Source organism: Haliaeetus albicilla, chromosome 6 (genome assembly GCF_947461875.1).
Source record: "Haliaeetus albicilla chromosome 6, bHalAlb1.1, whole genome shotgun sequence".
Classification (NCBI taxonomy): Eukaryota; Metazoa; Chordata; class Aves; order Accipitriformes; family Accipitridae; genus Haliaeetus; species Haliaeetus albicilla.
In genome coordinates this window covers 5,633,898-5,661,556 of record NC_091488.1, presented here as the reverse complement: position 1 = coordinate 5,661,556, position 27,659 = coordinate 5,633,898, and the positions used below count along the sequence as shown (strand labels likewise).

At 37.0% G+C, this 27,659-nt stretch overlaps 1 protein-coding gene across 3 annotated transcripts in view; it reads left to right on the top strand.

The window, feature by feature from the left end:
• TAB3 (TGF-beta activated kinase 1 (MAP3K7) binding protein 3) overlaps positions 1-27,659 on the top strand; it is a 47,745-nt gene that overhangs the window by 4,050 nt on the left and 16,036 nt on the right. Inside the window, exons 2-4 of one of the 3 annotated variants that reach the window (XM_069784884.1) lie at positions 22,980-23,168; positions 26,201-27,335; positions 27,576-27,653. In XM_069784884.1, coding sequence (XP_069640985.1) covers positions 23,067-23,168; positions 26,201-27,335; positions 27,576-27,653 — 1,315 coding nt within the window. In that variant the 5' untranslated portion in view covers positions 22,980-23,066. Of the gene's footprint in view, positions 1-20,590; positions 20,615-22,979; positions 23,169-26,200; positions 27,654-27,659 lie in introns of those variants that run through there. The other 2 variants (XM_009912244.2, XM_069784883.1) reach the window with 2 other exon arrangements.

Sequence of the window (27,659 nt, the reverse complement as noted above, 5' to 3'; positions counted from 1 at the left end):
TAACCATACAGATCAGGATGGGCAGCGAGTTCTTAATGTTTGGGGGTTTTCTTCTTTTTCTCTTTTTGAAGATTAATTGTACTAGATAGATCACACTGTGATCTATCTCAGTTAATGTCAGAGTGGAACTAACATTTCAATATTCTTACACCCCGTTGATTACTAGGTTGAATGTTTCTCCCTCTTCAAGTACTGTTTCATAATAGCCAGCATAGCACTATAGTATGAAAGTGAAAAATGTCATCTCTGTTAAGGTTATATACAGCTTTGTGTTCTTAAGAAGCATTAGTTCTTGCATTCCAGGTGGGCTTTATTTTATTCAGGGCCTGAATTTAAAGTAGTGGTATTTTAAAAGCATCTTCAATGTGTTACCAGGTTTTGTCCTAACGTAGCTCTTTTGTAAGGAAAATTACTTATTTTGGTCTTTTCAGAGGGTTGTATAAAGCAGGATGGCTTCATAAGCAAAGAGTAAAGCTACAGAATAGAGATAAAGGTTGTTCTGCTATAGTAGTGTTCAGTAACCTGACTGTTACAGCTGAAGTATAGAAGTTTTCCTACCTGTGTGTGGGCTTGCTGGTGGGTAATTAAGAATGTTTTCTTAAAAACACCTTTCAGCAGATTATGTTCAATCAATCATGTTCCACACGCAGTATGCTTTAATGAAATGCTTGCTTTCAAATGAAATTGTGTATCCACTAAAGTGTATATTAATTTGAAAAGTGGATCAATTTCTGTGAAATCATGGTTGATCTAGGGATACTTTTAGAAAAAAATTCTAATACTATCAGTACTTGTCTTGGAGGTTGTAAAAAAAAAAAAAAAAAAGAAAAGATACTTTTCTAAAATGTATTTAGTGTTGACTGTTTCTTAGCAGATTTGATAACAAGATCCACAGCAGTGCTAGTGTTTTAATCTTGTTACAGCTTTAAGCTTTCATTTTTCCCTTCCTTGGTTATGTTCTAAGGTAATTTGTCCTGAACTCTCATCTGTTTGAACAATGCATACTAGTGTACAATGTCACAACTTACTGAAAATAGCTAGCGAAAGGCTTGTTTTATTTCTATGTATGTCATAGCATCATGGCATTTGTCATTTGTCACGTTGGTATAAATCCTCAAGTACAATTCTTTTTGTTCTGTGGGGAGTTTGTATACTTTGGCTTAACTCAAGCTGTGGACATTTATTCACAGCACTTGAAAGAGTTAGGGATTTGTTTTCTTCTTTGGTTTTTTTGGCTTTGGGCATGGGATCAATAATAGTTCAGAGCAAGTAGAGGGGGTGGTTGGTTTTTGTTGGTTTGGGGGTTTTGTTTTGTTTTGTGTTTTTACCTGGATGTTGTGCAAGTTATGAAAGGAATGTAAAATTTGGCTTTCATGTTCTTGAAGATCAGCTTGCAGAAGTAGTAAGCCAGGCACTAGGTCTTTTGTGGAGCATTGCTGTTGAAATGTATCTGCCTGCCTTTCCTCAAATTCTTAAGATTATCTTGATGGAATAGTAGTTCTTGCTGTAACCCTGCTAATGTCAGATCAGAAATGACATGTCCAGGTAAGGCAAAGTGTTAATGTGGTACAATTTCACTCTGTTGCTTCATATTTGCTCAAAAAACTTTAATAGAATAAATTTCTCCTAGCAAGTATTTCTACATCAAATAACGTCTTTCTTCGCACTGCTGACTTGAAGGTGGTAAAAACTTTTTATTATTTTCCGCATAATTCTACTGAAATGCCACTATATGTCCTTTCCTGGTACAAATCGAATTTTAGCTGCTAGGTGACCTGGTAGTGTACAGATGTGACTTTAGTAATCTTGGAATTGCCGAGTAAGTGTTGTAACTGAACTCAGAATGCTTGCATGAATTTATATTTAAAAAGAGATGTTTTTGTCAGTGCTTTCATAGATTAGTGTGGGTTTTGCAACTCATTAGTAGGTTTCAAATGGACAGCGTGGAGTAGCAGTTATTTTAGTCTGGGTCTGTGCTTCATTTCCTGCTGTGTTAGGGCAGCATTGTAAAAATGTGGTTATAGAAGTTTGCTTGCTGTTACTTCTTCCTGAGTATCAGCGTTTTATACAGGTATTTCAAAGCAGATCTTGCTGTTCATCTGAAAATGCCTCATGTGCTGTGAGCTTGAGCTTTTTGAATAATCATTCAGGATGATGTATGCAGTTTTGTACTTTCTCTTGCTTCTGTACTGAAGAGGTTAGCCTTGGATGTGTACTGGTTTCAGTAGCGGGTAGTGACAGTGAGATAAGTCCCTGATCGCATCCAGCTTCCTTCTGTGTTGGTTTGAGCTTATTAGCACTTCCTGTAACACACATATTCTTTTACTATTGTTTTCTTGGAATATCCAGTTTAAAGGAAGAGGGGACGGAAGGGGAAAGCAGTTGCTACCATATCTGTTGCAGAGGAATTAAGTTTATAAATGGCAGAATGTAGACCCTCTTAAATGAAACCTGCCTCTCTGCTTTTGAAGCCCTTTCTCTAGGTACAGTAAATGCTGCTTTTGCTTTAAAGAAAATTCCAAGTCAAGTAAATGTTATACCTGCCAATCCTTTTTTAGATTTGGGAGTTGAGGTAAATGAGGCTGAAGGTAGCCTTAGGCTTAAGAGAGACCTAAGTAAGATCAGCTTTTTTGATCTGTCTTTAGAAATGATCTTCGACTGTATTAAAAAAAAAAAAAAAAAAAAGTCACCGAAGTGTTGAAATAAGTTCCTTCATCTAGGAGAAGGGCTCCGTGAGAGGGAGATGGATTAGTGGCTTCTGTAGAGGACACCTTTAAAAAGTTTTCCAAAGACAAGAAAGTAACTTGCTCTTAGCAACTATGTACAGCAGGTCTTGATGGTTTTAGTACCATTAACTGGATGACATCTTCCTATAGTAATGCGGACACTGAGGGATCTTCACTGATCTTTCCTGTTGTTACTCAGCAAGGCACTAGTACCAACAACACAGACATTGCTGGTACTGTGACAAACAGTACTTCTATTTCTGGAGCAACACCCAGTCACTTGAAAGCTGCTTTTCCCTAACTGAGACCACTTTCTGTAAAAGTTGTAACAAAAACACATGGCAAGTCTCCTAAGAGCGTATGTTACCCAAGATGTGATCAGGGCACAGAGGCTTGTGTTGTTTGGTTCTTATCTGTACAGTTTAGTTCTGGGCTTTTCATTTTCAGAAGTCCTGGTGCCATTTGTTCTCATGTACATCCATTAGTGAGAGGTCAAAACACAGTGTTAGTGGACTGGACAGGTGTCTTCAGTCTGATGGAGGATTCCCCTCCTAGAAACAACAGAGAAGATGAGGGAAGAACTCCTACTTCTCTTACCTTTTGAGGAATCCATATCTTCTCAAAGACAAGATTTTGCTAACTCTTCTGGTGGTTGGGGGAGGTGGAGAAAACTTTTTATTGCCAGACTTGGGCTCACTGAAGCAGTCGTGGTGGGAATTGCTGTTCACTGACTTGGTATCTCTAACTGGATGAAGGGGAAGTGGTGTTAGGGAACTGGCAGGAAAGGATCAAAAGAAGTTTGACTCTCTTCTTCTGTGAATTCATTAAAAAAACCCCACAAAACAAACCCAAACAAAACCCAGTCCTTTTCTGTCATGTGTGTGTGTCCCCTCCTTGATTCCTGTTAAAATCTACATCGCAGATCACTGTTCAGTCCATCTTTCTGTAAGGAAGTCTAAAGAATTTTTTAATGTGTCTTGTTTTCTGAAAGGTCCAAAAGGTAAGGGTTTCATGAGTACTTGGAGTGCTAGAAGAAGGGGGGGAGACGGGGGGGGGAGAAAAAGGTTTAAGTATTTCTCTTTGATTTATAGTCTTTGGTTCAGGAGGAAAGAAAGTAGTTATGACATTAACATTTTAGTATGTCTTGTTCTTATGTTTTATTATGTGATAGAACACAGATTCTGGAAACTACAGGCATGTTTTACAGTAAAAGTTGTGCGCTCATGACAGTGGCGAATTTCTGCTTTGGGGTACTCTGAATAAATTTGCCTGAGCATAATCATTGGTCTACTGTATCCACTTGTCCATTCGCGGAGTGTTTGAGTTTAAGCTTTGTTAGTAGTAGTTTATAGCAAAGGCTACTGATATTTTGAATTAGTTCCTAAATGCTACTTTCTGAACTGAGCATGTTTATATGCCTTTTTTGCCACTGTTGGTTGTATTGCCATCAGTAAAAATGGTTAAGATGACTACCACGTGCTTATGTAAGCTGCAGTCATTTTTAAATGAAACTATTTATGGTACAGGCTATTTAGTCTGTTCAGAAAATGAAAACTACATCCTTAGGGGCAATGCATTTAGACTTGCTAAGACTTTTCTTTTGTGTGCTTTCTGAGTCTTTTTTTTTTTTTTTTTTTTTACTGCAGTTATTTTGGGGGGGGGGGGTTTGTTTTGTTTTCCCAGCAAGTGTATGGTATACTTAAACTTGCAGGGTAAGTTATTTCTGTGTATAGTAGAATTTATGAATTATGTAAACATGTTATGTAATTGTAAATAATCTTAATGTTTATTAAACTATAAGAAATGTCAGGCAATCAGAAAAACTTGATGTTTTTGATAATTTGTTCATGAGTAGCGATGATCCCATGTTATATAGTAGGAGCAACTTGGTTGGTTAACTGATAGTATGTACAGTATGACAGAATGCTACTAGAAGACTATCCAGTAGACAGGTGCTCTACAAAAAAAATGCTGGATTTTTTACAATATTCAGGAAGTATTGTGTGGTTATTTCAGGAATAAAGCAGTAAAGTTGTATTGCAATGGTATTAAGTAGTATTTAACTAGGGGTCCTTTAACAGTTAAGTACATTGCTAGCTATGAAAAAAAGAATGCTTAAGCATTAAATGAGTTTACTAAGGTGTAAACCTCAAGACTGAATTATAATAGGTTATTGCTATGCATATATTTGACTACATATAGTTTGTGTTATTTTTATGAAATAAGTTACAGATAGTCAAAGATGAGTAACTTCTGAATATATTAATGTAATTGTAAAACTTTCTGCTGAGTAACTTTTCAGGAGGGATCTGTGAGGATTGCAAACTTCTTTTTAGGTGTTTGTTTTAATTCTTTCATGACACTGGATTAAACTCATATTACTTTTATGTATCTCTCATTAAAATACTAACATTTTTCAAGCACAATATAGGTATTTTGCATAGTTTGCTGTGCTCTTTGGGTTATTTTCTCTGTGATTCTTCTTGTTTGCTAATCCCTGAAATTCATTCACAACTAATCTGGTCCTGTGGTCAAGGCTAAGAACTCTTCCCAGTTCTTCCAAGTGAAAAAGAAAATGAAGACTCAGGCAGTTTTTCAGGGAGGTTGGGAACAATCAAGCTTTCTCCAAGGTTTAGGTTCCTGGCTTGCTTGAATGTAGGTAATTTGGATTTCAAAGGGATACTGATTTTCTGTCATTTAACCTTGAAAATAAGACTTCTAGCAATGTTACCTGTTTTTCTTCAGTGTCCGAAACACTGAGTAAAGTATGACCAAGCAGATATATTGGTTGCAACCAGAACTATTGGTTGCATAGTTGTTTGCAACTGTGAGGTGCTTTTGTGTCCCAGAAGGAAATCTGCTAAATGGAATCAAAGATTTATGCCTTGAACTGCTTTTGTAATGGGATAGTCTAACTTGTAATAGTCTTTTCTGTCTTGCCTAAAGTGAGAGTCTGCTTTTGAGATCTGGCGTGATCTCACTGTGACATTTTGATCTAACACTTCTCCCTCTCACCCCTGGCTGCCCACTTCTGTCTCAGTGTTTTGTATCTGATAATGGCACAAGGTTTCATGGGGTTTTGAGGTGAATTGGGGAGCTGATCCAGATTGAGCTACTATTTAGGGTTTGTAAATCAAAGTTCAGCTTTAATAATGTTCAGTTCACCATTTGGTCCCTAAGTGTTTGTGCTGGTGCATTGGGAGGAGCAAGTGTTCAGAGGAAAGGAGAAGCAAATTCTTTTTGCAGAATTACTGTATTTTTGCTGGTTTAAAGTGATTATGAAACAGTCAGATGAGACTTGCTATGTGATAATTTTCTCTTGTGGAAACACCTAGAGTTTGTGCTATAGCTGAGCATTTTATGCCTATAAATACTTCACTGGACAAAGAGATTTTTTTTCCTCCAAAACTTATTTCCTGAAGTTAAAGAGTTTTTGTGCCTAATGCTCACTTGTTTTGATTTTTGATGTTTTTCAGAGTTCAACAACAGTAGCAAAACCCCATCTCTTTTTCTGGGATTGCTGTTGTTTGTTTGGTGTTTTCAGTTGTGACACTATATGCTGGAGAAAAAATGGATGGATTTGGATGTTCAATATTTCTTTTCCCTTATAACTATGTATTTTTGTCTCCCTGCATAGAAGGGAAGTAGACTGCAGCCCTACATTCCCTGTTACAAAAGTTTTTATGAAGCTTGATATTTGGGTGGAGTTATGTTTATAATTTTTGGTGTGGGGTTTGTTGGGGTTTTTTTTGTTCTGTTAATTCTTTTGCAATTCTGGTGTTTAAGAATTTCTTTTCTTACTTTTTTCTGGAAATAGCATTCGATAGCACCTTAATCAGAAGTTTTAATATTACATAATTTCCTAGTAAGTTAAGTCTTCCTACTGACTCCCGGACTAGCCTAGGTTATGTCTATTCTATTATACAGTCTTCTCTAAAGACACAGGGTTTTTTTACACTGGTAATTTAAAAACTGACTGAAAATGTAAAACACATTCGAAAGTTCAATTTTATTTAGGTAAAAACAGTTGTATGAACAGTTCTGTAAATTAGGAACATGTAATTTTGAATTCTAGTAATGAGATTTCCTTTAATTCTTTGGCTCTTATTTGAAAGTAATCATTTGAATTTTGAAATTTGCTTTTTGTAATTATTAAAATTCTTACCCTGCATACAATTTAAGCATTCTTATTATGATTCTTTCACAGTGGTGTTCAATTATTGGCAAGTTTGGCGTACATAGTGAATACTTTGACATAAATAAGTAGGTAGTCAATACAACAGTGTTTGAACTTGTAGCTTGAATGTATGCCTGTCCTTCTTTATGTGCAGTTTCTGTTTGTTCTGGAATCAGTTCAGTTGAATTGAGCGTGTATAACTACACAAAGAATGTCTTTACTCTTACACATACTTGGAAATTTGTTTATTATAAAGGCAGTGTCTCATTAGAAGAGTATTTTGTCTGTGTCCAGTTAATTTACTTTTCAAGTATGTAGAAGGTTGCTCTTCTGATCAAAGTGAATGGTTGGGTGTGGAAACCTGACAAATTCTCAAAGTAATAGGGATCTTGTATTTGAGCAAGTACGTACAGAGAGTTGAACATACATTTTCTTTTACAAGGGTTCAAATTTGTGTGAAATTTATTTTTAATTAACTTGAAAATTAAACAAAATATCTAATAAGATAGTTGAACTAATAGTAGCTCCCATAGGTTAAACTGTTTACACAGTAATGGAGAATAAGGGGGCCTCGAGTATCCAAGGTCTTGTGTATATCCTGAAAGGAGCCTAGTAATCCTTCCTGGTAGATAAGTTTGCTAAAATACTATACTATTACGTAAATCTGGTAACTAGGGATTCTTTTGATTGTGGTTCTCAGGTAAATACGGTTTGTAAAAAGATTCCACTCTTTTTTAGCCAAGAAAAACCCCAAACTTTAAACAGTACTGAATTTGGTTTACTGTAATGGAAAACTGGTGATGTGAAATATTCATTAAGGTAAGAATCAATTACTTTTGTATTACAAGGGTTTTTAAAAAGATAAATTATCTTTGTTTTTTAAATCTGATGCTGAGTCAAAGGAACAGGCATCTTACAGAGGTATCTAAATAATTAATTTGTACATTTCTCCAGCAGTTGGATGGAACACAGAGTCTTCATATGGTGTATAGTCTAACTTAACAGGTCTGCTACAGTATTGCTCAGCTCATCTGGGCATTCCAAGTTTTAAATACACAGTCCTATTTGGCAAAATTATTCTTAAAATATGCTTATTCATAGCATTTTAGAAGTATGTTTATATCTAATTTTTAGATACGTTTGAATTCGGTTTCTAAATAAAGTAATGATGTTTAATTATCCAGAAGTATAGCATTGTTTTCCATCCTGTGGGGGAAGAGTGACATGGAGAACGAAATAGGAACCCTTCTGAATAAGGCTTGTGCTTAAGCAGTACAATAAATGTCAAAGATTCTCAGCTTCTTCCCTCTACTCCCTCTATTTTAAAAGCAGAGAAAACCCGAAGCATACACATGTGTCCAGGTCATGCAAATGCTTAGAGCTGTGATTTGTTTGTGTTTAATGCTTGTGAGAATTCTGAAGAAGTCATTGGGCTATTTTGTTAAGCAGAGGGTATGGCTACTTGTGCTATGATTTCAGAATCAAAGCATCAGGTTACAATGTTATTTTAACCTAATTTTGCTTTCAGCTGCTTTTTTGGTTCTGAAATGTACAAATCTGTCACTTTGTGCTGCTGGTGTCTAGGGCAGACACTGTCTGTCAGTTACTGGCTTCAGGGGAATACTCTGGTGGCAGTGTGTTTGGCTGGCAGGGAGATGACTGCAAATTATTTTAAACTTTAGATTTTTCTGCTGTCTAACTTCCTGTTGTATACAAGACTGCATTTGATTTGTGGGAAGGTACATGAGTGTGATTTTTTTTTTTTCTCTGTGTTCTCAGCAAATGATGCTTCTCTAAGACTCCAGGGAGTTAGACCAAAAGACCTGTGTTTCAGATTGAAATTCTTTGTGTCTAAATAAAGAGCTGTGCATGCTCCATATTGTTACTCTCTACAAAACATACGGACATGGCCACTTCTTAACAGTAAAGAAATTGGGAGATTGGCTAAAGAACTAACTTCATACCACATCTCGTCCTTTGCTGCAGCATCTAAGCAAAGAAACTACCATATCAGGTGAAAGAAAGACTTTTGCATTCTTGCAGCTTGCATCTGCAACCACTCAAACTGTTGGGTGGATGTCTGTTGCACTCTCTGTTCTTGTGAATGTGAATAGCACTGAGCACAGCGCAAATACCAGGGCAATTTTAGTGTAGTGTAAAGAATGTTTCAAGCAGTTCTTTTGCTACTGCTTTACCAAGTTATCCACAAGACCCGTATGTCCGGTAAGAACAGAGAGGTCTGTTAAAACAAAAAAGGACAGTGCTTTTGGAGGATGCCCCTACCTTGAGCTGCTGGACAGCATCTTGTTTTAGAGAAGTGAAATAATCCAAACCTCTTAAAGAGAGTAGAATGAGCTAGTAACTATTTTAAGTTGAAGCTGCCTTTGAGCCCTATTTTTTTTTTTTTCTTCTTCTAAAGCAGGATTATGAGGATAGCTTCCTAAAAGGGAAATGAAATCAGCGTAGTTTATCCTACCAACCTTAATGGAGTACAGTACAGCAGATCAGTGTGGAAATGATCTGGCTTTAGAGAGATGCTGATTGCTTTAAGTGTTTAATTTACATTTGGAAGAATATTTGTCATATAGAATAAAAATAAGGTATTTTAAAAACGGAAATTGTGAATACAGACTTTTGGGTGAAAGGCTTTGAAAAGCAAAATACTGCTTATTCCTGAAAGTTTCAGAAAGTGTGCTTCATTCATTTTGTCTCATTCAGATTTATACCTATTTTTTTTCTGTAGCTGTACCTGATGAAAGTGAAATTTGCAACTTCTCCATCAGACAGCCATGCAGTGTCAACTGTGGAAAGACTGGCTAGTAGTAAAGGACCCCTTTCCCTTTAATTTTTATACTGTAAGCCTGATATTATAAAGCCACAGAGCCACAGAGTTGTTTAACATGTTCCTGCTATAGCTTGTGATCACAGGCTCTGTGAAAGAGGGCTCTAGCTCCATAATCACAAAATTGGTCTTTTTATACTCAGCTGTATGTAAAAAGTCATGCATGCTTCAGCCAGGAATTGCGTTAATCTCATCACTTGGATCTGAAATTTTCTGGCCTGGTACCAGACCAACAAAAATAAACAAATGTTATGACTGATGACCTGAATACTGACAACCTGCCGCTGCAGACAATGTCATTGAGTAACCAAGGTGTCAGGACTGCAAACTTGGTTTTCCTTAACCTACCAAAGTCATGACTGAAAGCCTCTGAGAGAGAGGTAAAGCATGGTCTTTAGAATCAGTTTGTGCTGTTATATAGCCGAGTGACCTATGAGTGATTGTAATTCATAAAGCTTCTAATTTAATGTTAAATTGTTAGAAAAATCAGTTTCCAATCCTGTCCTCTGCTCAGAGCACACAAAAGAGCATGAAAGTTATTTGGCAATATGAAGCGGAAATTAGTATCATTTGTGCAAAAGTTCAGTGTTGGTGGCTGCCCTTTTATTGCTGCTATCTGTAGTTTCTCAGCCTGCCCTCTCTGGTGTTAAAACACCTGATTTGGTGCCAGGCTTTCTGTAAGGAAGACGATACTCTAAAGCTTTTATCAAGTAAAGCTATTGGATACTGTTCAAGTCCTTTGAAGCTATACAAGGGTTTTGGCAGGAATGCATCAGTGCATCTTAGGATGAACAATTGTATTCATATTCCGGCGTTTCCATTATCTTTTTGGGCTTGTTCTATTTCTAATCTTGGCCGAAGATTATGGAACAAGTGGGTCTGAAATATCTAGATTTCCTCATGGAGATTTGCCATTGAAGCAGTTCCACAGGCAGGGCAGCTACAGCTTTATCTGAGTGTCAGTTGTTTAAACATTGCCTTATACTACCAAGGCTTCTCACTGCAACAGTTACAACATAGACCTTGCTTGTGGAAAGAGGTAAACTCATGGATTTCCTTCTACCAGACTTTTTTTGTATCCTATTAGTATTCTTTATAGAGAATGCTGAAGCCAGTGCAGAATGAAAACATTTTTAAATATCTGCATTGTATAGTATCTGAAGCACATCTCCCCAGAAAGGCAGTCTGGGGCTAAGCTGAGATCTTAAAATAAGAGAGAGAAGACCCTCCATCTAGGGCTTATATGACAGCTGTATATTTACACATATATATAGCTACATACACATACATGTGTGTGTGTATGTATGTATGTTGTTGGCAGATGATGTTTTTATTTTAAGGTATCTTTTCTGTTTTGCTAGGAAATTGGGTAGAGCAGTTCCTGAACTATGGCACACACTCAAGCATCTATAGATGTACACGTATGATTATAGATAACCTCAGTGTGTTAATATGTTATATTGACATAAACATATATAGATAAAATAAATACAATTAACACAATGTTACGTGTAACCTCTTAATATGACCTGATTTTGTGACACCCTTATGGGTGGGTGTTCATGCAAAGACTTGTCAGAAAATACCACAAAATAGGCAAGGTTCACATTACGGTTCCTTATCTTAACAAATTTTCCTGGCATGGTAGAAAAGACAGGCATGCTGCATATCTTGTCCACCATATTTTATAGCAGTTAGTCACATCAAGGAAATTTACGCAGTTAGGCCACCAAAGCTTAATTCAAAACTTCAAAAGTGGAAGTTGATGTTTTGTGGTATGTAGGGAGTATATGGTTCGTATTTCTCTGTGCTGTCGATAATCTTTTGCATTGTTCTGTATTGACTCCTGTCAGTTCCTTGTTTGTTCTGTTTCTGCTCTCTCCTTATTTCTGTCTTATTTTTTGTTCCCATTTATATGCGCCTGTCCACTTCCCTCCTCTGTTTCCTCTGTGTAGAGTCATATATCCATCAGTCAGTACGTGTTTGTTGGGGATCCTGAAATGAGGTTTTCTCATCCCCTCACTCAATTCCACTTCCTTCTAATCTAGGGTTTTTCTTCTAGTTTAAGGTGGCCAAAGTGAGGAGAGGCTAGTAGTAGTCAGGCCAGAAACAGTGTTGCATAGGTGTTCCTGCTTCCCAGTACCATTTTCTTTTCTTTCTCAACTGGTCATCTGGGGTATGAGTTGTAGTCAATACAGTATGCAGGCAGTCTTTGCAGTAGATGTTGCTTTTTGCGCTGTTGTCAGTTATATGGTCCGCTGATAAATTTACACAGGTCACTTAAATTGAAACTAATGCAGTTAGTATCTCCTTTCATCTCTGCAGGAAAATGAATACTTCTTTGCACGTATAAATGTGCTTTGCAGTAATTTTCTTATTGGTGCAGAAAAATGTGAAAGTTTGAGACGGTGTGTTACAGAAATTGTCTGCGTCCTCTCCTGTAACGCTGTTCCATATGTGAAGTTATCAACAAAGTAGAAATCTTTGGTTCAGTCAGTGTATTCAATACAGAGTATTTTCAAGGTTTTTCATATAAAAAACCCATCAGAGACTTAACAGAGAAATTGTCCTAGCCTGGTTATTTTTAACTGTTGTTTACAGCACTATTACTGTTATCCATCACAAAAGTCTGTCAGGGATATTTCAGAAGCAGGAAACCTGATGTTTAAACAGTTGATTTAGAATTTTTTTCTCCTCTTTCTACCTTAAGAATAGCTTAATTCAAATAGTTCAAGTTTTCTTTGGTTGTATAGAGAATTAGATTTTATGTTTTAAAGTTTGTTGTCATAAATTGCTCATCCTATTGCTAATTCATAGTATGGTTGACTAAAAGGAGTGAATTTAAACTTTGTAGTTCTTGCATTACTTCAGCGGGATCTGAGAGGATGGCCAAGCTTTTACTTCACTGTGAAATTGTTTGCTAAGCCACCCAAGTAAATGAAATAACTGGTTAAAAATTCAATTGGTATAGCCCTGAATGCATGAAGTGCAGTGGTGTGCCTTTTATGGAAGTATCAGCAGGCTCAGATGACTAATGTCATTAAGTTGCTTTTACTCTGTAAATGGTCAATTGTCTCTTTCAAATTTATTGATAGCAATTCATTTATTTAGAGCAAATATTTTTAATAGGGAGAAGCCCAAATCAAAGTGAAAAGTGAGGGAGACATTTAGGCTAATTATGTGAATAGCCAGTTGAATGTGTAACAGTTGATTTATGAGTGTGGTTAACTCTGAAATTTTACAAGTTCTATGTAGGTAAACCAAATGACAATTTGGTTCATATTTTTTTAAAATCATGACTGTTGTCTTCAGACTTGGTGAAACTTCAGGCTTTAGTGAGTACTTCCTGCTCTGAATTCCTGCAAGAGTATAGTGTTTCATTTTGTGGAAGTCTCTTGTGGAAGGACTCACTGTATTTTGACCAGTGTAAATATATGTTGCAACAAAGCCTGTTCTCAACGTCTTACAAGCAAATTCAAAGTGTAGCAATGAATTTGTAATGTAGGAGCAGGAGCTAATACTGAGAATCACTTACCTTGTGTAGGAGCTATAAACATCTTGTAGGCTAGAACAGTGTTAAATTCCTGTTGAGCTGGTTGAAATTCATACTGGTAACCTGCAGATAACTCTCCATCCATAGCAATACTCTGAGACATTTCAACTTTGAGAAATGTTAATCTCACACTTCTGAGAAGGAAACTCACTTTCTGGAACAGTTTGTGTATTAAACAATAGTCCAGTATTTTTGCAGTTTGTTAGCTCAGTTTCCCTCTAATATAAACCTCAGCTTCTAGTAATTGTTAAACATGGAAATATGAATAGCAGACTGTACTTTAAAAAATAAATAATGCTGAAGTTTATGATCCATGGATTTGCAGTAGGCTTTTTTTCCTATGCTTTGTAGTATATAGTCAGTTTCATGTTTTCTTATATCCTTTTTGGTTCATTTTGATTCCCCAAATAGGATATAATGGCCAAAAAAATTTTACATCCTTATAAAACTGCTTTTAACAAGGCCAACACTTACAGTTTATGAATTAGGAAATCTGACAGTATGCTGGTTCACTGCAGGTTTGTTTCCAGCCACAGCCTATATTTCACAAACGTTCGGTCAATAATTGTAGATCGTATGTCCTGGTAAGAAAGCCAATTCATCGTCCGCATAGCTTTGCGATAATCTCAGGATTATCTGTGAGGCATACAAACTCACTTGTGTTTACAATTTCTAGTTGCACCTAGTATTCTGCAGAATTCTGGAAATTAGGACTTGTTGCATAGTAGCATCATTCCTGAACTATCTCACTGCCTTGAAAACTTACTTCTCTTGTAACTTTGTTGTTTAGCGAGAGCCGCTTCTGGTTGCTTTCTGGAGTGGGAGAACCATAAATTCCTAATTAAGTATTTTCTAGTATCTGATGCGGCCTTTCAATACATAAGAGGCTTATAAGAAAGATGGAGGGAGACTTTTTACCAAGGCCTGTAGTGACTGTATGAGGGGCAATGGTTTTAAACTGAAAGATGGTAGGTTTAGATTGGACATAAGGAAGAAATTTCTTATGGCGAGAGTGGTGAGGCACTGGAACAGGTTGCCCAGAGAAGTTGTGGATGCCCCATCCCTGGAAGTGTTCAAGGCCAGGTTGGATGGGGCTTTGAGCAACCTGGTCTAGTGGAAGGTGTCCCTGCCCATGGCAGGGGGGTTGGACTTGATCTTTAAGGTCCCTTCCAACCCAAACCATTCTATGATTCTATGATCTGCTCAGTAGAGGAATTGCTAGCCAAGAATCTCTGAGTTACTTGCTAAAATGAGTATCATCGTTCCAGTTAAGCAGTCTTCTCATTATCATTCAGTTTTCAGTATCTCCTGGTGTAATGTACCATGTAGCTATTGAAAGTAAATTCTACTTTGTGGAGATTTGACTTGTATATAGGGTAGAGATGACTTTTACTCCTTTTGCTTCCAAAGCAGTGGAATAAATAAGGTCTCTTATTGTCAGATACTAGTCCTACCTTAAAGGACAGAAATTTAATCATGACCAATGCCACAGAATAGCGTGTGACTTGTTTTGAAAATGTTAGGTCTTTGTAGAGCAATACTTCTAACTCCTTTTCCACCTGGCAACTTGGTGTCTCAGTGCCTGATTTTTTTTTTAATCTGTGTAAACGCTAAACTGTTTCTATTGTTCCTGTGACTTTTTTTTTATGTCTTCTGTCATAGACGGAAGAGGAAAAACAGTAAATAGATAACACTAGTCCTTTTAGATGTTGATGGCTCACAAGGGTGACAGACTGTAATGAAAGGGAGAAAAAGCAAATGCCAAAGCACACAAAGCAACACAGAATACATGCCTAAGAGGGAATAGTGACTGATTAAGACTTTTTGAATTTTAGTAACAACCTGTATCATTAACGTGCTTGCTCACAGACCACAGATGAAACCTTATTATGCTTCAGTCACGTTTCTAGGCAATGTCAGTGTTGTGCCAAAAATGGATCTTTTCCATCCAGGTTTCTCTTACCTCAGAATTACATATTGCTTTTGCGTGATGAAGACAGCCCATATTGTATCACAATATTCCTCATTTATAGACTCTGTGGAAATAGTTTCAAACATGGATGAAACCAATCATTGCTTAAGTTTAAGCTGATGGGGGGAGGAGAGGGAGGAATGTCTTCATTGCTTTACACTCGTATTTCATCAATGTGAGATAATAGTATTCTCATCATGCTGGCTTTAATGAATTACATTGCATTTCAGTACTCCGAGCTGTTCTAGGCCATCAAATGACACATTGTGTAACTATTCTATGGCTGCGTAACTATTTTATGGCTAAATGGACAGAGATGTCAAACCAAGAGTTCTTAGGTGAGCTTGTATAAATTTACCATAATATAAGAGACTAGCTGGTCAGCAGTGATAGCTTGTCAGCTTTATTTTTAGTTTTATTTTGCTGTATACCTCTATACCACAATAAGTGTTTCACATTGCCTTCCTACCATCCAGGAGCTTTATGAATCTGTTGATCTTCTTTTATACAAGTGAACAAATGTTCATCATAAGACAGCTTGACTAACCATGAAGTTGTGTTTTTAGTGATGTAGCCAGTCATTCAGAGCACTGACAGCAGCATGCTGAGCTCAACTTTAAATATTGACTGCTTTTCTCTTGCATTGTTGAACTTAGTATGTCTTTATGAACTTGCAAAACATCTTTAAAGTCTGTTGTACTTGTCTTTCCTACTATGTGAAACCATACAGTCCCAAGCTGTGGGATGTATCACCCTGTAAATAGAAAAGCTTCTGTAGCAAATGGTCATTGTGATTTGTGAGGTGGGAGAGTTGTTCTTAGCTATACGTAATACTAAAAATTATTTTAGCTGGACTGTTTCAGGGAAGAGTAATCCTTGTTTTTTGTCATACATCATGTTTAAACAGAGTGAGTGTGTGACTGAAGATAGTTGTGAGGAAAAATTGCCCTCTTGGCACTGTTATAACAGTTTAGTTTCTCATATTTCTGAGGTTTTAAGATCTTCTACCTAGCAAATCTTTATGCAGGTGTCACCTTACCATAAAAGTATTTGCCTTCCTTTGCTGCAATCCAAAGTCTTAGTTGGATTGATATGACTGTTCTGACATTTGTGGTATGAGTTAATTGTTTTTTGTTTATTTGAACAGTTAAATAACTGGAAACTTAGTGTACCAAATTGTTCGCTTTATTATTCCCAGTATCAGTATAACGTGATGACTTTAAACCATTTACAGTCAGTTTAATATTCTACTGCAGGCACCTTTGGATTTAAGCCAACAGTGGTTCCAGAGGCTGCTCAAGGATTAGAGGTGAGATTACGTGATAGCATCTGCAGCCAGGTCACATGCCAGGCATGTTTACAAGGCTATAATTGGGTGCAGATACCTATTAAATAGTAGGCATGTGTGGGATGGGATGTTAAAAAACATATTTTTGCTTAGTTAGTTCTTCACGAGAAGCAACTCTGTTTGAATCATCATCTTCAAATTTCATGGTTTTACTCAAGCTTATTTACAAGAATGTTGCTATTTAACAGCTTTTCTGCTGTGTGTTTGCAGTCATTGTAGGAAGCACCACAGTAATTATACACCTTAACATCTGCTTGAGTATTGAAATACGGAAGTGGAATTTGGGATGTGATCACGTAGTAATGTAGACTTTGGCCGAAATTGTATTTATTTGTTAAAACCACAGTGTTAGGTGAAAACCAAAAGATATTAATACCTTATCTAATAAAGTGCTTTCTAAATCTGTCGGCTGAGCTAATTCCCTTCTTGTCTTCTCATGTTTTACTATTGGCGTGCAGTGTATGCAGGGTATTCTAGCCTTTGGAAGCATGTAACCAATGCATCAACGGAGAAGGTATAATCATATAAGTGATAAAGAGCTGGATGCCTATAATCAGTTGGTCCGTCATAGTTTTCAGAAAGAATTTTTGTAGAGAACAGTATTGCATGGACTGTGGGGAAGTGACGTGGAGTTTGAAGTACAGTTTCAGTTCTGACCTCTTCCTGGTGGTGTGCCTTCTGAGCTCAGCTGACAGTCAGCTTTCTTGCAGTGCCACAACCACGTTCTCTAACTCCAGTATTGACAGAACTTGGCAAAATCCCCATCCTGATTTAGTACTGTTCATACAAGAACAGCTTTGGTTTTTTTGTTCTAAGTCTGCTTCACATGAAGGTGCATTTTTGTTACAGCTTGAACTGATCATTTGGCTTATGTGTGCTGAGAAGAGGGAGGTGGTGTTCCTGGTCCTGTATCCCCTTCCCCTTTTTACCCTTTTTTCTTCCTTTCCACAGTGGTATGGTATTCAGTGGGCCATGCATTGTGCAGGATAAGTTTATTAAAGTAGTAAAAAGTGATTGGGTTTTTTTTATTATTAATTGTTTTAATAGGTTGAGTTAGTTCAGTTGAGTTGACTGGAGTGGGAAGAAAGGTGGAGAAAGCTGTTCAGTTGTGTATGAGTTGTTACTCACTACAACTGATCTCATTGCTTTTTCATGCTGCTTCATATGCAGTAAATCTTGGTATCCTTGGAGGACTGTAGCCAAATCTCTAGATGACTCTGGAGGCAATGGAAGTTTGTCCACATCTATTATAGAAGCTAGACCGACATCTACCTGGTAAGCAGTCCTTGCTTATAGGGTAACTTCTTCATTCAAGAAAATGTAACAAACATGTAATTCACTGAATAGTTTTCAATTTATATACATATATGTATAAATAAAAACTTTGAAATCCTTTCCCAATAAGACAGTTTCTAGGGACTTAACTTGCCCAAGTTTGTTTGTTGGGGTTTTTTTGTTCCCAAATAATAATAAATGCTTTGGACTAGTTGCTGAATTTGAGTGCTGAAGCTGGAATAGGTGATATTTACTTTTGTGAGAGGCGGAATGTTTTCGCCATCTTTCTTGGGCCATAGGGTTTAATAAAGATACTTCTAGTAAGCAAGATCATCTTTTAAATGCAGCTTAAATCTTTGTATTACAGTAGTACAATGAAATAATTTTCACAGTTGGGAAAATAATAGATTATTTGGAGAATCTGTTATGCACTGTGCCTGATAAAGGAGAACACTGTAGTTCAGTATCTGGATGACTTTCTGGTAGGATTATTTCCATACTATAAGACATCCTGAATGTAAGAATCTAGAGGTAAGCAGTCATGAAACATGAATGTCCCAATACATGTTATTAATAGCAACTGCTTTTTTTAAAGTGTATATAAAAAAGTTGGGATCTGCATAAATTTTTTTTATTTTACTTCCTAAGCACTCTGTGTACTCTAGGTTTGCTGTATACTTTAGTAATATTACTTTGTAGAGCAAGTCTAGTAATGGGAGTTTTTTTGTGCTTCGAGCATGAATGGTCTGTGTTCTTCTAAAAGGCTTTTCAGACTAGAGCAGATTTTTTTCAGAAAGATGAATAATTCTTGAGACAAACTTCAGCAAAATATAAGTAGTAGGAAAAATGCAATTACAAAACTGAAAAAGTAATTTCAAGAACTGTAGCTAACATGGATTGAAATTGCCTCAAGAAGGAATATGATTCATAAGATGCACTCACAACTTCTTTTCATTTAATAAATTTAGAACAAAAGATGTAAAATGTCGCTCAGATTCAGAACTCATGCTGTGCAGCCGGCTAGTCTAGCATGGCTTTGAAAACAAAACGGTATGTTTTAGTAAAGTCATTAGAAATGAGTGTTAAGCTTTTATTATTGTTCTTCCATTTAAAGAACATCGTATTTTTCTTTTGGACATGATCTCATTTTCATTTACCCTGCCATTTTTGGTGAAAGTAAAATTCTGTACTGATCTAGATTAATGAAACTGAATTTTAGAATTTTGTATCTTTTTCTGCTTCCTCAGTTCCTGTCCTCACTCTTCACAGTTCTCCCTCTATTCACTACCAGAGAAATACGGAAAGTTCCTGTTCAGGGAAGGTATTCAGACTGTTACTGCTCTTCTGTTTGGCTCAGCACAGGGATAAAGTTCTGAGTAGCACTGATACCAGTGTTACTCAGAAGTTTTATGCCTAAATGCCAGTAGCAAATATAAACAGGAATGAGGTGTTGGTATTGGCAAATGATATTTAAACAGATAACAGTTAGGAATTATTGTCATGAGTTTGGATTGTATAACTGTTCATTGAATTTGCTACTTCATATTTACTGCAAGTGAGTTTAAATGTCTCTAAAGTCAAAGTAACTTTTGCTTGGTGGAGATGTTATATATGTTCATTTTTCTTTCAGCTTACTGATTTATATTAACATTAATTTTGTTCTTTCTGTTTTGAAGATTCCATAATTAAGAAGTTGATATTGTTGTACTGTTTTGTCCACCTAAATTTCATGGTATCTTCATACTCCAGTTCCTGCAATGTTTAGACAGAATAGAGCATCCAGCTTTGCTAGCTTTCCCTGAATTCTTTTCTACCTCTTGGCTAAAAGCCTCAGTCCAGTGCAAATGTTTGAAGGAGTTGCCCTATGAGTGTTTAATTAAAAAAATTTCTACTGCATTTATGAATCTGAAGGCCAAAATTTATCTTCAGCGCTTTGATCAAACAGAGATGAACAAGGAGGAAAAATATAGATTAATTTACAAATACTGGGTTGAGTTCATGTGAATGCCATGCCATAAATATACTCTTTATCTGTAGGCATCAGCATGCATTTGATTAGAAGTCAGGACAATGAAATTTAAGAATTACATTTGTGTAGTATTCAGAGGAAAAATTGAGGTTCTTTACCTGATGGTACTTAAATCCACCTGTGTTTTCTCATCCTTGTAATCGAAAGATTTACATAAACTTTTAAGATTAAGGAATTTATGTAAAATGTATAGAAGCAGAATGCCTTTAACGTGTTGCTTTTGTAAACTGATTTGTTTATTATTGTGTTTTGTCTTGTTGCTTTTTCCACTTATCTTTCAAGGCCCAACTGTTGTTATAAAACTCTTAACAATTAACTTTAAATTGATGAGGCCTGAGAAACTGTCTTCCAGGTAACCTGTCTTCTGGAAGTTCACTCAGGAATTATTTTAGTTGCTGCATACTTTGTAATTGCATAAGTGCACCAGTACATAATTTATAAACTTCCAGATAGTATGTATTGACCTGATCTATTTTTCAATTGGATGTCATTACTGATGATTCATGTATCTTCATCTTAGGTGATTTAGTGCTTCAAAAATAACAGTAGTGAAATGAATTGCCTTCTGTATATATTTGAACACATCTGTGGGGAGTATCAAGACTGTAGTAATTGTACTTTATTTTTCATTATTTCAGAAAAGAGGCATCAGTTGATTGATGGAACTGTTGACTGTTTTCTTAAATTGCAAGGTACACAAATGGCTTAGGGAAAGAAGATTAAATTTAAGATACTGTTTCCCTGTACATATAATTTGGGCATGTAAAAGGTGTGAAAAACTGATGAGTGTACTTGTTCAGGACTGGAGTCCTGCTTTGCATAATCCCCAAGGTTCACTAGTGGCTCCCAAGGTCATCTCTGTGTTAACACAGTGGGACCAATTCTGCAACAATATCCTTTGGTTTTGCCATTAGAACTGCCATGTATGTAGCAATGTTAATTTATTCCATCCCTGTGAAACGCTTTTTCACTTGAGTTTGGGTACCCTCAACTCACTTTTGAGAGTTACAGATGAAGCGGCTTGCTTTCATTGTGACTTTGGGTTGGTTGTTGATGTGTTCTGCTCTGTGAACTTTCAATAATTATAAGGCTGGTAGCATACACCTGGACATGTCAGCATGTCCCTTAGCCTGTGAAAGAAAGAAGTTTTGAAGGATTGCTTTCCTAGTCTCCTGTGGCTCAGCAAGAGGTCTTGTCTAGAGCATTTTAGCTGTGTGGTCTGTGCTGTAAGCTCTTGGCTCTCTGAACAACTTGCTTCTCCACCTGCCTGGTGCTGTGGAGCAACATGGGAAGCAAGTATTGTATTCCAGCCATTCTGTGTCTGCTTAGAGTGGAAAATGTGCAGTCAGTTGTAGGCAGGTCAAGCAGAATAGACGGGACAAAATGCTGGACAATAGGTAGGACAAAATGCCGGGCTCCTAGATACGGCAGTAGTGAATTTTGTGGTTTTGGCTGAAAAATAACAAATTTCCGCAGTAGCGTAACCATGGAATCCAAGGAGTTCTGAATGATTGTGTGTTCATGCTTCTTAAGACAATTATTTCTGGTTTCTTGTAGACTTTTCAAGGCTATCTGTGTAACTGTGAAGGCTAGAAGCTTTAACTGTTCAAAATGAGAATGGAAATTTGTTATCCATTATTTGCGTTTAGAAGAGAACTCTGATAAATTCGTAGTTGGCCAATAACTGCCAATTACTTTGAATGTTAGACCTTTACTCACCACAATTTCAGGAAGTGCTAGAAAACCATCAAAGAAATTATTCATTTAGATTGTTATAAAAGTGTTGTAGAAAAACATTGTATGTATTGATGGTGGATCTCCAGTCTGCTCACCCATGTTACATTTGAATTTGCATTTGAAGAGAGAAGTGATGCAAAGGCTTTTGCTCATGCAAATGAAATTATGAAAATTATTATCTTCTGTTTCAGATTTTCAGATGCTGTCATTGTTATTCCACATGGGTTTTAACTGCAGGTTATTCTGGTAGGGTACTCCTGCATTATTGCACTTCATCCCTTGCCTCCTGGGAAAAGGAGAGTTGTCTAGAAACACACAGAGCATGATTGCTGTCAGGTTTTCTTTGAGAATTCTTGTGGCGGTCTGCTTTTTCAGATTATGATGTTTGTTTGTCATTTACAAAAATTAGTTTTATAAAAGATCCCCTACTGTGAGTGTAGATATGAAGTTTCAGCTAGCTCTTGTAGTCGGGGCTATGTCATGCACCACCTTCACACAAAGTCTTTGTGAATCTTTACTCAGAATTCAGCTGCCTTTTGATGACTGCTGTGATCATGAGCCACAAGTGAGAAGAGCATTTGTTGACTCAGACTGTATTTGCCTTCTAGTAGTCCTTGGGTATTGAAGTTCAGATAGGATCTTTTCACTGTTGAATAGAAGAATCCTGAAATGGAAAGAGGGGTTTTTGTCACTAATCATGTCAGTATGAATATAATAGGTGCTTTACAAAAATCTTAGATGGATGCTTATCATAATCCTAAAAAGGACTCCTTAAATTCTGTGTAGCTCTTGTTGTATTTCACAAAAATTGCTCCCAACTTCTTGGATTTGTAATGATGTAAAGAGGAAAGAGTTTAAGGCCTATTACTAGAGGAGTATTTTTGGATAATTGTGCTATTTAGTTTTCCAGCCTGTTATTTCTAGCATGTTGTAAATAAGAGACATGCGTGCTTTGCAATAACTTCAGGCTTTTCTACAAACAGTTCAGAATTTCACTGGGAGTAAATATGTAACAGTTTCATTTTATGCAGGTCAGATTAATTTAAGTTATGCCTACATAGTACCACAGTGGGACTGTGTAAAGACCTGAACTAGCACATTCCAGTGAAATGTCATGTAGACATACCCGTGATATGTTAAGTGTTTTCATATTAGAATTTGAGACATGATGATTCCCACTCTTGTGTTTAAGCCATTGTCTCTCTTGATAGCTAGATCTAAAAAAGTAATGCAGTAATTCTTTTACACATGCAGCTGAGGAAGGAGGAAAAGTTGTTGTGACGGCTTGGAAAATAATTAATTGTGTTTCCTTTCTTACAGAAAATGCCAGAAGCCTCAGAAGACCATAATCATTGGAAGGCCTGTTGACTTCCATTTTTTGGTAATCTGGAACATCATCAATCTGGCATGGCGCAGGGCAGTCAACAACTCGATGTGCAGGTACTCCATGATCTCCGACAACGTTTCCCTGAGATACCTGAAGGGGTGGTATCTCAGTGCATGCTTCAGGTATGGTAAAGAGTTTTTAAGAGTCTGTGTATTTTATTTTTGTAGTATGAAAATTCTTTCTAGTGGTATACATGGAGCATAGATTTTCATTCTTCTGGTTTTATTTTGAAAGAGTGGAAGACTCCATTACTTGCATTTTTGTCCTGTCTCTTATATACAAAGATTTTATCATTCTTCACTTATGTTTGTGGGTTTTTTTCTGCAGGCTATTCTTCCTTGTCTGTGTGACCTGTGACTGTATGCATACAGAGAATAAGGAAAGTGGCTAATGGGATGATTATTGATGCTGGCTACATAAATAACATACATATACTGAAGGAGATTTTAGCAAACAATGACTCATTCTTCCAAGATAAGGAACTGGCCTTAGCTAGGAATCTAAAGGTTTTCTGTCTTTATGGTATCTTTTTGCCACAGCTGTCCAAAGGTTTATTTTTACTTCTCTTCTTCCAAGTCAGGTAGCAGTTCTTTTTTGGTTTGGTTTTTTTGGTTTTGTGTTGTTTTGTTTTGGGGTTTTTTTTCCATTTCTTCCTTCCGTCTTCATCTAAAATCACAAATTGGAAGTGATAATAAGTGACAACACATAACCATTTTTCAAAGTCGTGGTTGTCTGGGAATACTTTCCATTAATGGGAAGATTCAGGAGTGGAATAGAAACATGGAAGATCTGGTTTAGCCTTGCGTGGCCATTGCTGAGGTGGAACCTAATGTGATAAACTGCTGCATATGAAAGTAGCAAAGCTGTGTTTGCATCTGTCCCTGGCAGAAGAGAAGGTATACTTATAACTGTGGCTGTAATTTTTGCATTGTGTGTCTTCTAAACCATACAAATACAAATGAATTGCTTTCAGACAAATTTAAAGCAGGGGAAGCCCTGAAATGTAAAGCTTTACTTACCCTGATAGTCATCTCTTCTGGACTCTTAAGTACATGATCCTTTTGATGAACTGTGTTTAAGTCATGGACATCTTTAAACTGATAAAATTAAAGAATCCCTAATGCTATAGAAGCATATGGTGTTCTATAACTATAATACGGTGTTCTGGATAGCTACTTAACATTACATTGCAAGTATCTGTCTTTTTTTTAAGTGTATAATCTGTTTCCAAACCCACTTTACATTTGTTTTAAGATACATGAGCTGGTTTCCATTAAGCTTTTGCAATACATGCTCTAGATTTAAACCAGTGTGAGTTTTAGACCTATCAAAAATTGAGGGTCCTTTGAAATGACGAATATATTCCCTACCCTTAGAAAATCAGATTAGGGCCTGTCCTATGTACGTTCTCTCTACCTCCACCCTGATGAAGTGACCTAAGGAAGATGAGGACTCTCTTTATGAAGTCCTCTTTAGATGGCAAGTGGCTGATGGTAGCGGTTAACTTTTTTGAGACTGCTGTCTTGGCACTGTGGTGCTGGTTATTATTACAAAGTCTGTTTCCCACATGTTCTGGTTTTAAATTTTTCTGTGATACATCTGGATATTCTCATTAACCCTTGGGGTCTAGAAGGGGAGCTTGGCATGAAGGGGAAGTAGTCAAGGAGTGAGAGCCATACGTAATTAAGTGCTGAACTCTTTTGTCATGTTCAATATTAAGTCTTCATCTGAGAACATGCTGAATATATGTGTTCATCTGATAGTGAAATCATATGAAATTTTGGGAAAGTCATCTTCACTTTAGTATTAAGACTGACTAGGTATCAGTCCTTTAGAAAATAAATGTAACCGTGACTTTTTCAACCAATGGATAGGCTGTTGAAAATAGTTATTGCAAGGCCACATGACTATTAATATGTATACAAACTTTGTATAGTGATAGCGTTTAAAATAGTGAAACCATTATTAATGTATATTCCTTAGAATGGTATTCTTAGCATGCTAAGGAATGCAGGGCTGTATGCATGTATATATAAATATGTACACACTTGTTGTGGTAAGGAGGTGCTGTATGTCACAGAAGGTACCAGTCTTGAATCACATGTAACCAAGTTAGGATGCTGAAGGCCAGATGTAGTTGAACTTAAAGTGAAATTATTTTTCTTTTAACTACTGTTTAAAAAAACCCTGAACCACAACTGATACAGGCTGTTGTATGAGAAAGTGGCAAGAAAAAAAATAAATCCACAATCTGGAATGTTTTCCAGTGATTTTACTCTTTTGGAAAAGCTATCATTCGTGTTGTTCTTTTAACAAGATTAGATTAAGCTAAAATGAGTGGAGAGGGGAAGAAGGGAAAGGGAATTCCCCATTTCACTTTTCTTTTGATTCATAATTTATTGTCTGTATAGTTTCAGCTGCTGGCACCACAGGACAAGTCAAACATTTACAGGGGTTATGTGGTTTCCTCACTGATGTATGAATAAACCTTTTTTTAGCCTTGAGCCTGAATTCTTAAAGGCAGTTGAAATTGCGTCAGAATTGTAAGGTGCTTTATGGAATTGCCAGTACTTTTTCAAGCAATACTTATTCTGACTTCATTTTCAAGGCACTAAATTATCTTCTGCCAAGAGAAGATGGTTTAAAATCTGGGCTTTTAAACTTTCAGGTAAAGAGAAATACACAGATAAACAGTAAAATAAAGATGAAAACAGTAAACACTCAGGTAGACATTAAAATGTCATCTGCATTATTCTTTTGACTTCCCAGAGTTTGCAATTTTGATCTAGTTGAATTTGATCTGTGCTCTTACTAGAAGTAGTTAATTGTATATACCTGTTCCTTGCAGAAGATGCCAAGAGCTCTAACCATTGCTGTCCCCAAAACTGGACTTGATTTTTTTTTTTTTTTTTTTTTATTATGTCATACTGTAGCTAGTGTTACCATAGCATTTTGCTAGATGCAATGTGAGCTATGTACTACTTGCATACTATGACTTAGAAGGTGTTACCTTTATTTCAAAATTTGTGTCTTTGAAATGTTATCCCTAGTTGTGTTCAAGCTAGGCTTGATGGCAGCTTCAGTTGAATGCTTGTAGAATGCTGGCTTTTTCTTTTGCTATTTGACAATAATAGGTGTCAATTCTTACTCCTAGAACAACAACAACCTAGATGCCTGTTGTCGAGCCCTCGCACAGGAGAGCAACAAATATTTATATATGGAGTACCATAGCCCCGATGACACCAGAATGAATAGAAATAGCCTTTTGCACATTAATCTGGGTATTCATCCTCATACCAGCTATCATGCAGGGGATGGAGCTCAACTTAATGGTGGTCGTACACTGGTACACAGTTCAAGCGATGGACATATTGATCCACAACGCACAGCAGGTAAACAGCTGATATGCTTAGTTCAAGAACCACATTCTGCTCCCGCTGTTGTGGCAGCTTCTCCCAGTTACAATCCATTTTTCATGAATGACCAGAATAGAAATGCAGCTACTCCTCCTCCACAGCCACCTCCACAACCATCGTCCATACAACCAGGAATGAACACGTCTGCTATGCAAGGCCCTCCTCCCACGTATATGCACATACCTCGGTACAGTACAAATCCCATTACTGTTACAGTATCACAAAACCTCCCCTCTGGACAGAGTGTACCCAGAGCTCTACAAATTCTTCCACAGATTCCAAGCAATCTTTATGGGACTCCTGGCTCTATTTATATAAGACAAACATCTCAAAGTTCTTCAGGACGACAGACTCCTCAGAATACACAGTGGCATTCATCGCCACAGGGCCCAGTTCCACATTATACTCCCCGTCCTCTACCTGTGTATCCACATCAACAGAACTACCAACCTTCTCAATATTCTCCTAAACAAGCCCAGATCCCTCAGTCAGCTTTTAGATCACCACCGGCATCCCAGTGTCCCTCTCCCTTTGGCTCTCCTCAACACCAAGTTCAACCTCCTCAGCTGGGTCATCAGAGTTCACATGTTTTCATGCCTCCTAGTCCTTCAACTGTCCCACCCCATCCATATCAGCAAGCATCCCAGACTTTTCAAAAACAAGGCGGTCACTCTGTATCGTATCTTCCTCCTTTTGCTGGACCTAGTTTATCCAAAGGTTCCATGAATAAAATAGAAATTACAGTTGAGCCACCGCAAAGACCTGGGACTGCAATGAACAGAAGTCCTTCACCAATAAGTAATCAACCATCTCAACGAAACCAGCACCCGCTGTATGCAGCCACTACTCCTCCTTCAAGCTCTCCATCAAGAGGTATGTCAGGTCAACCCAAACCTCCATTTAGTGTTAATCCAGTATATATTACCTACACTCAACCAACTGGACCTACAGGTGCACCAACACAGTCTCCTCGGGTAATGGTATCTCAGCCAAACCCAACCATTTTTAAAATCACAGTAGGTCGAGCACCGACTGAGAATCTTTTAAATTTAGTGGACCAAGAAGAGCGTTCTGCAGCACCAGAACCTATTCAGCCTATTTCTGTAATCCCAGGATCTGGAGGAGAAAAAGGAAGCCATAAGTATCAGAGAAGTTCTAGTTCTGGATCAGACGACTATGCTTACACTCAAGGTAAAT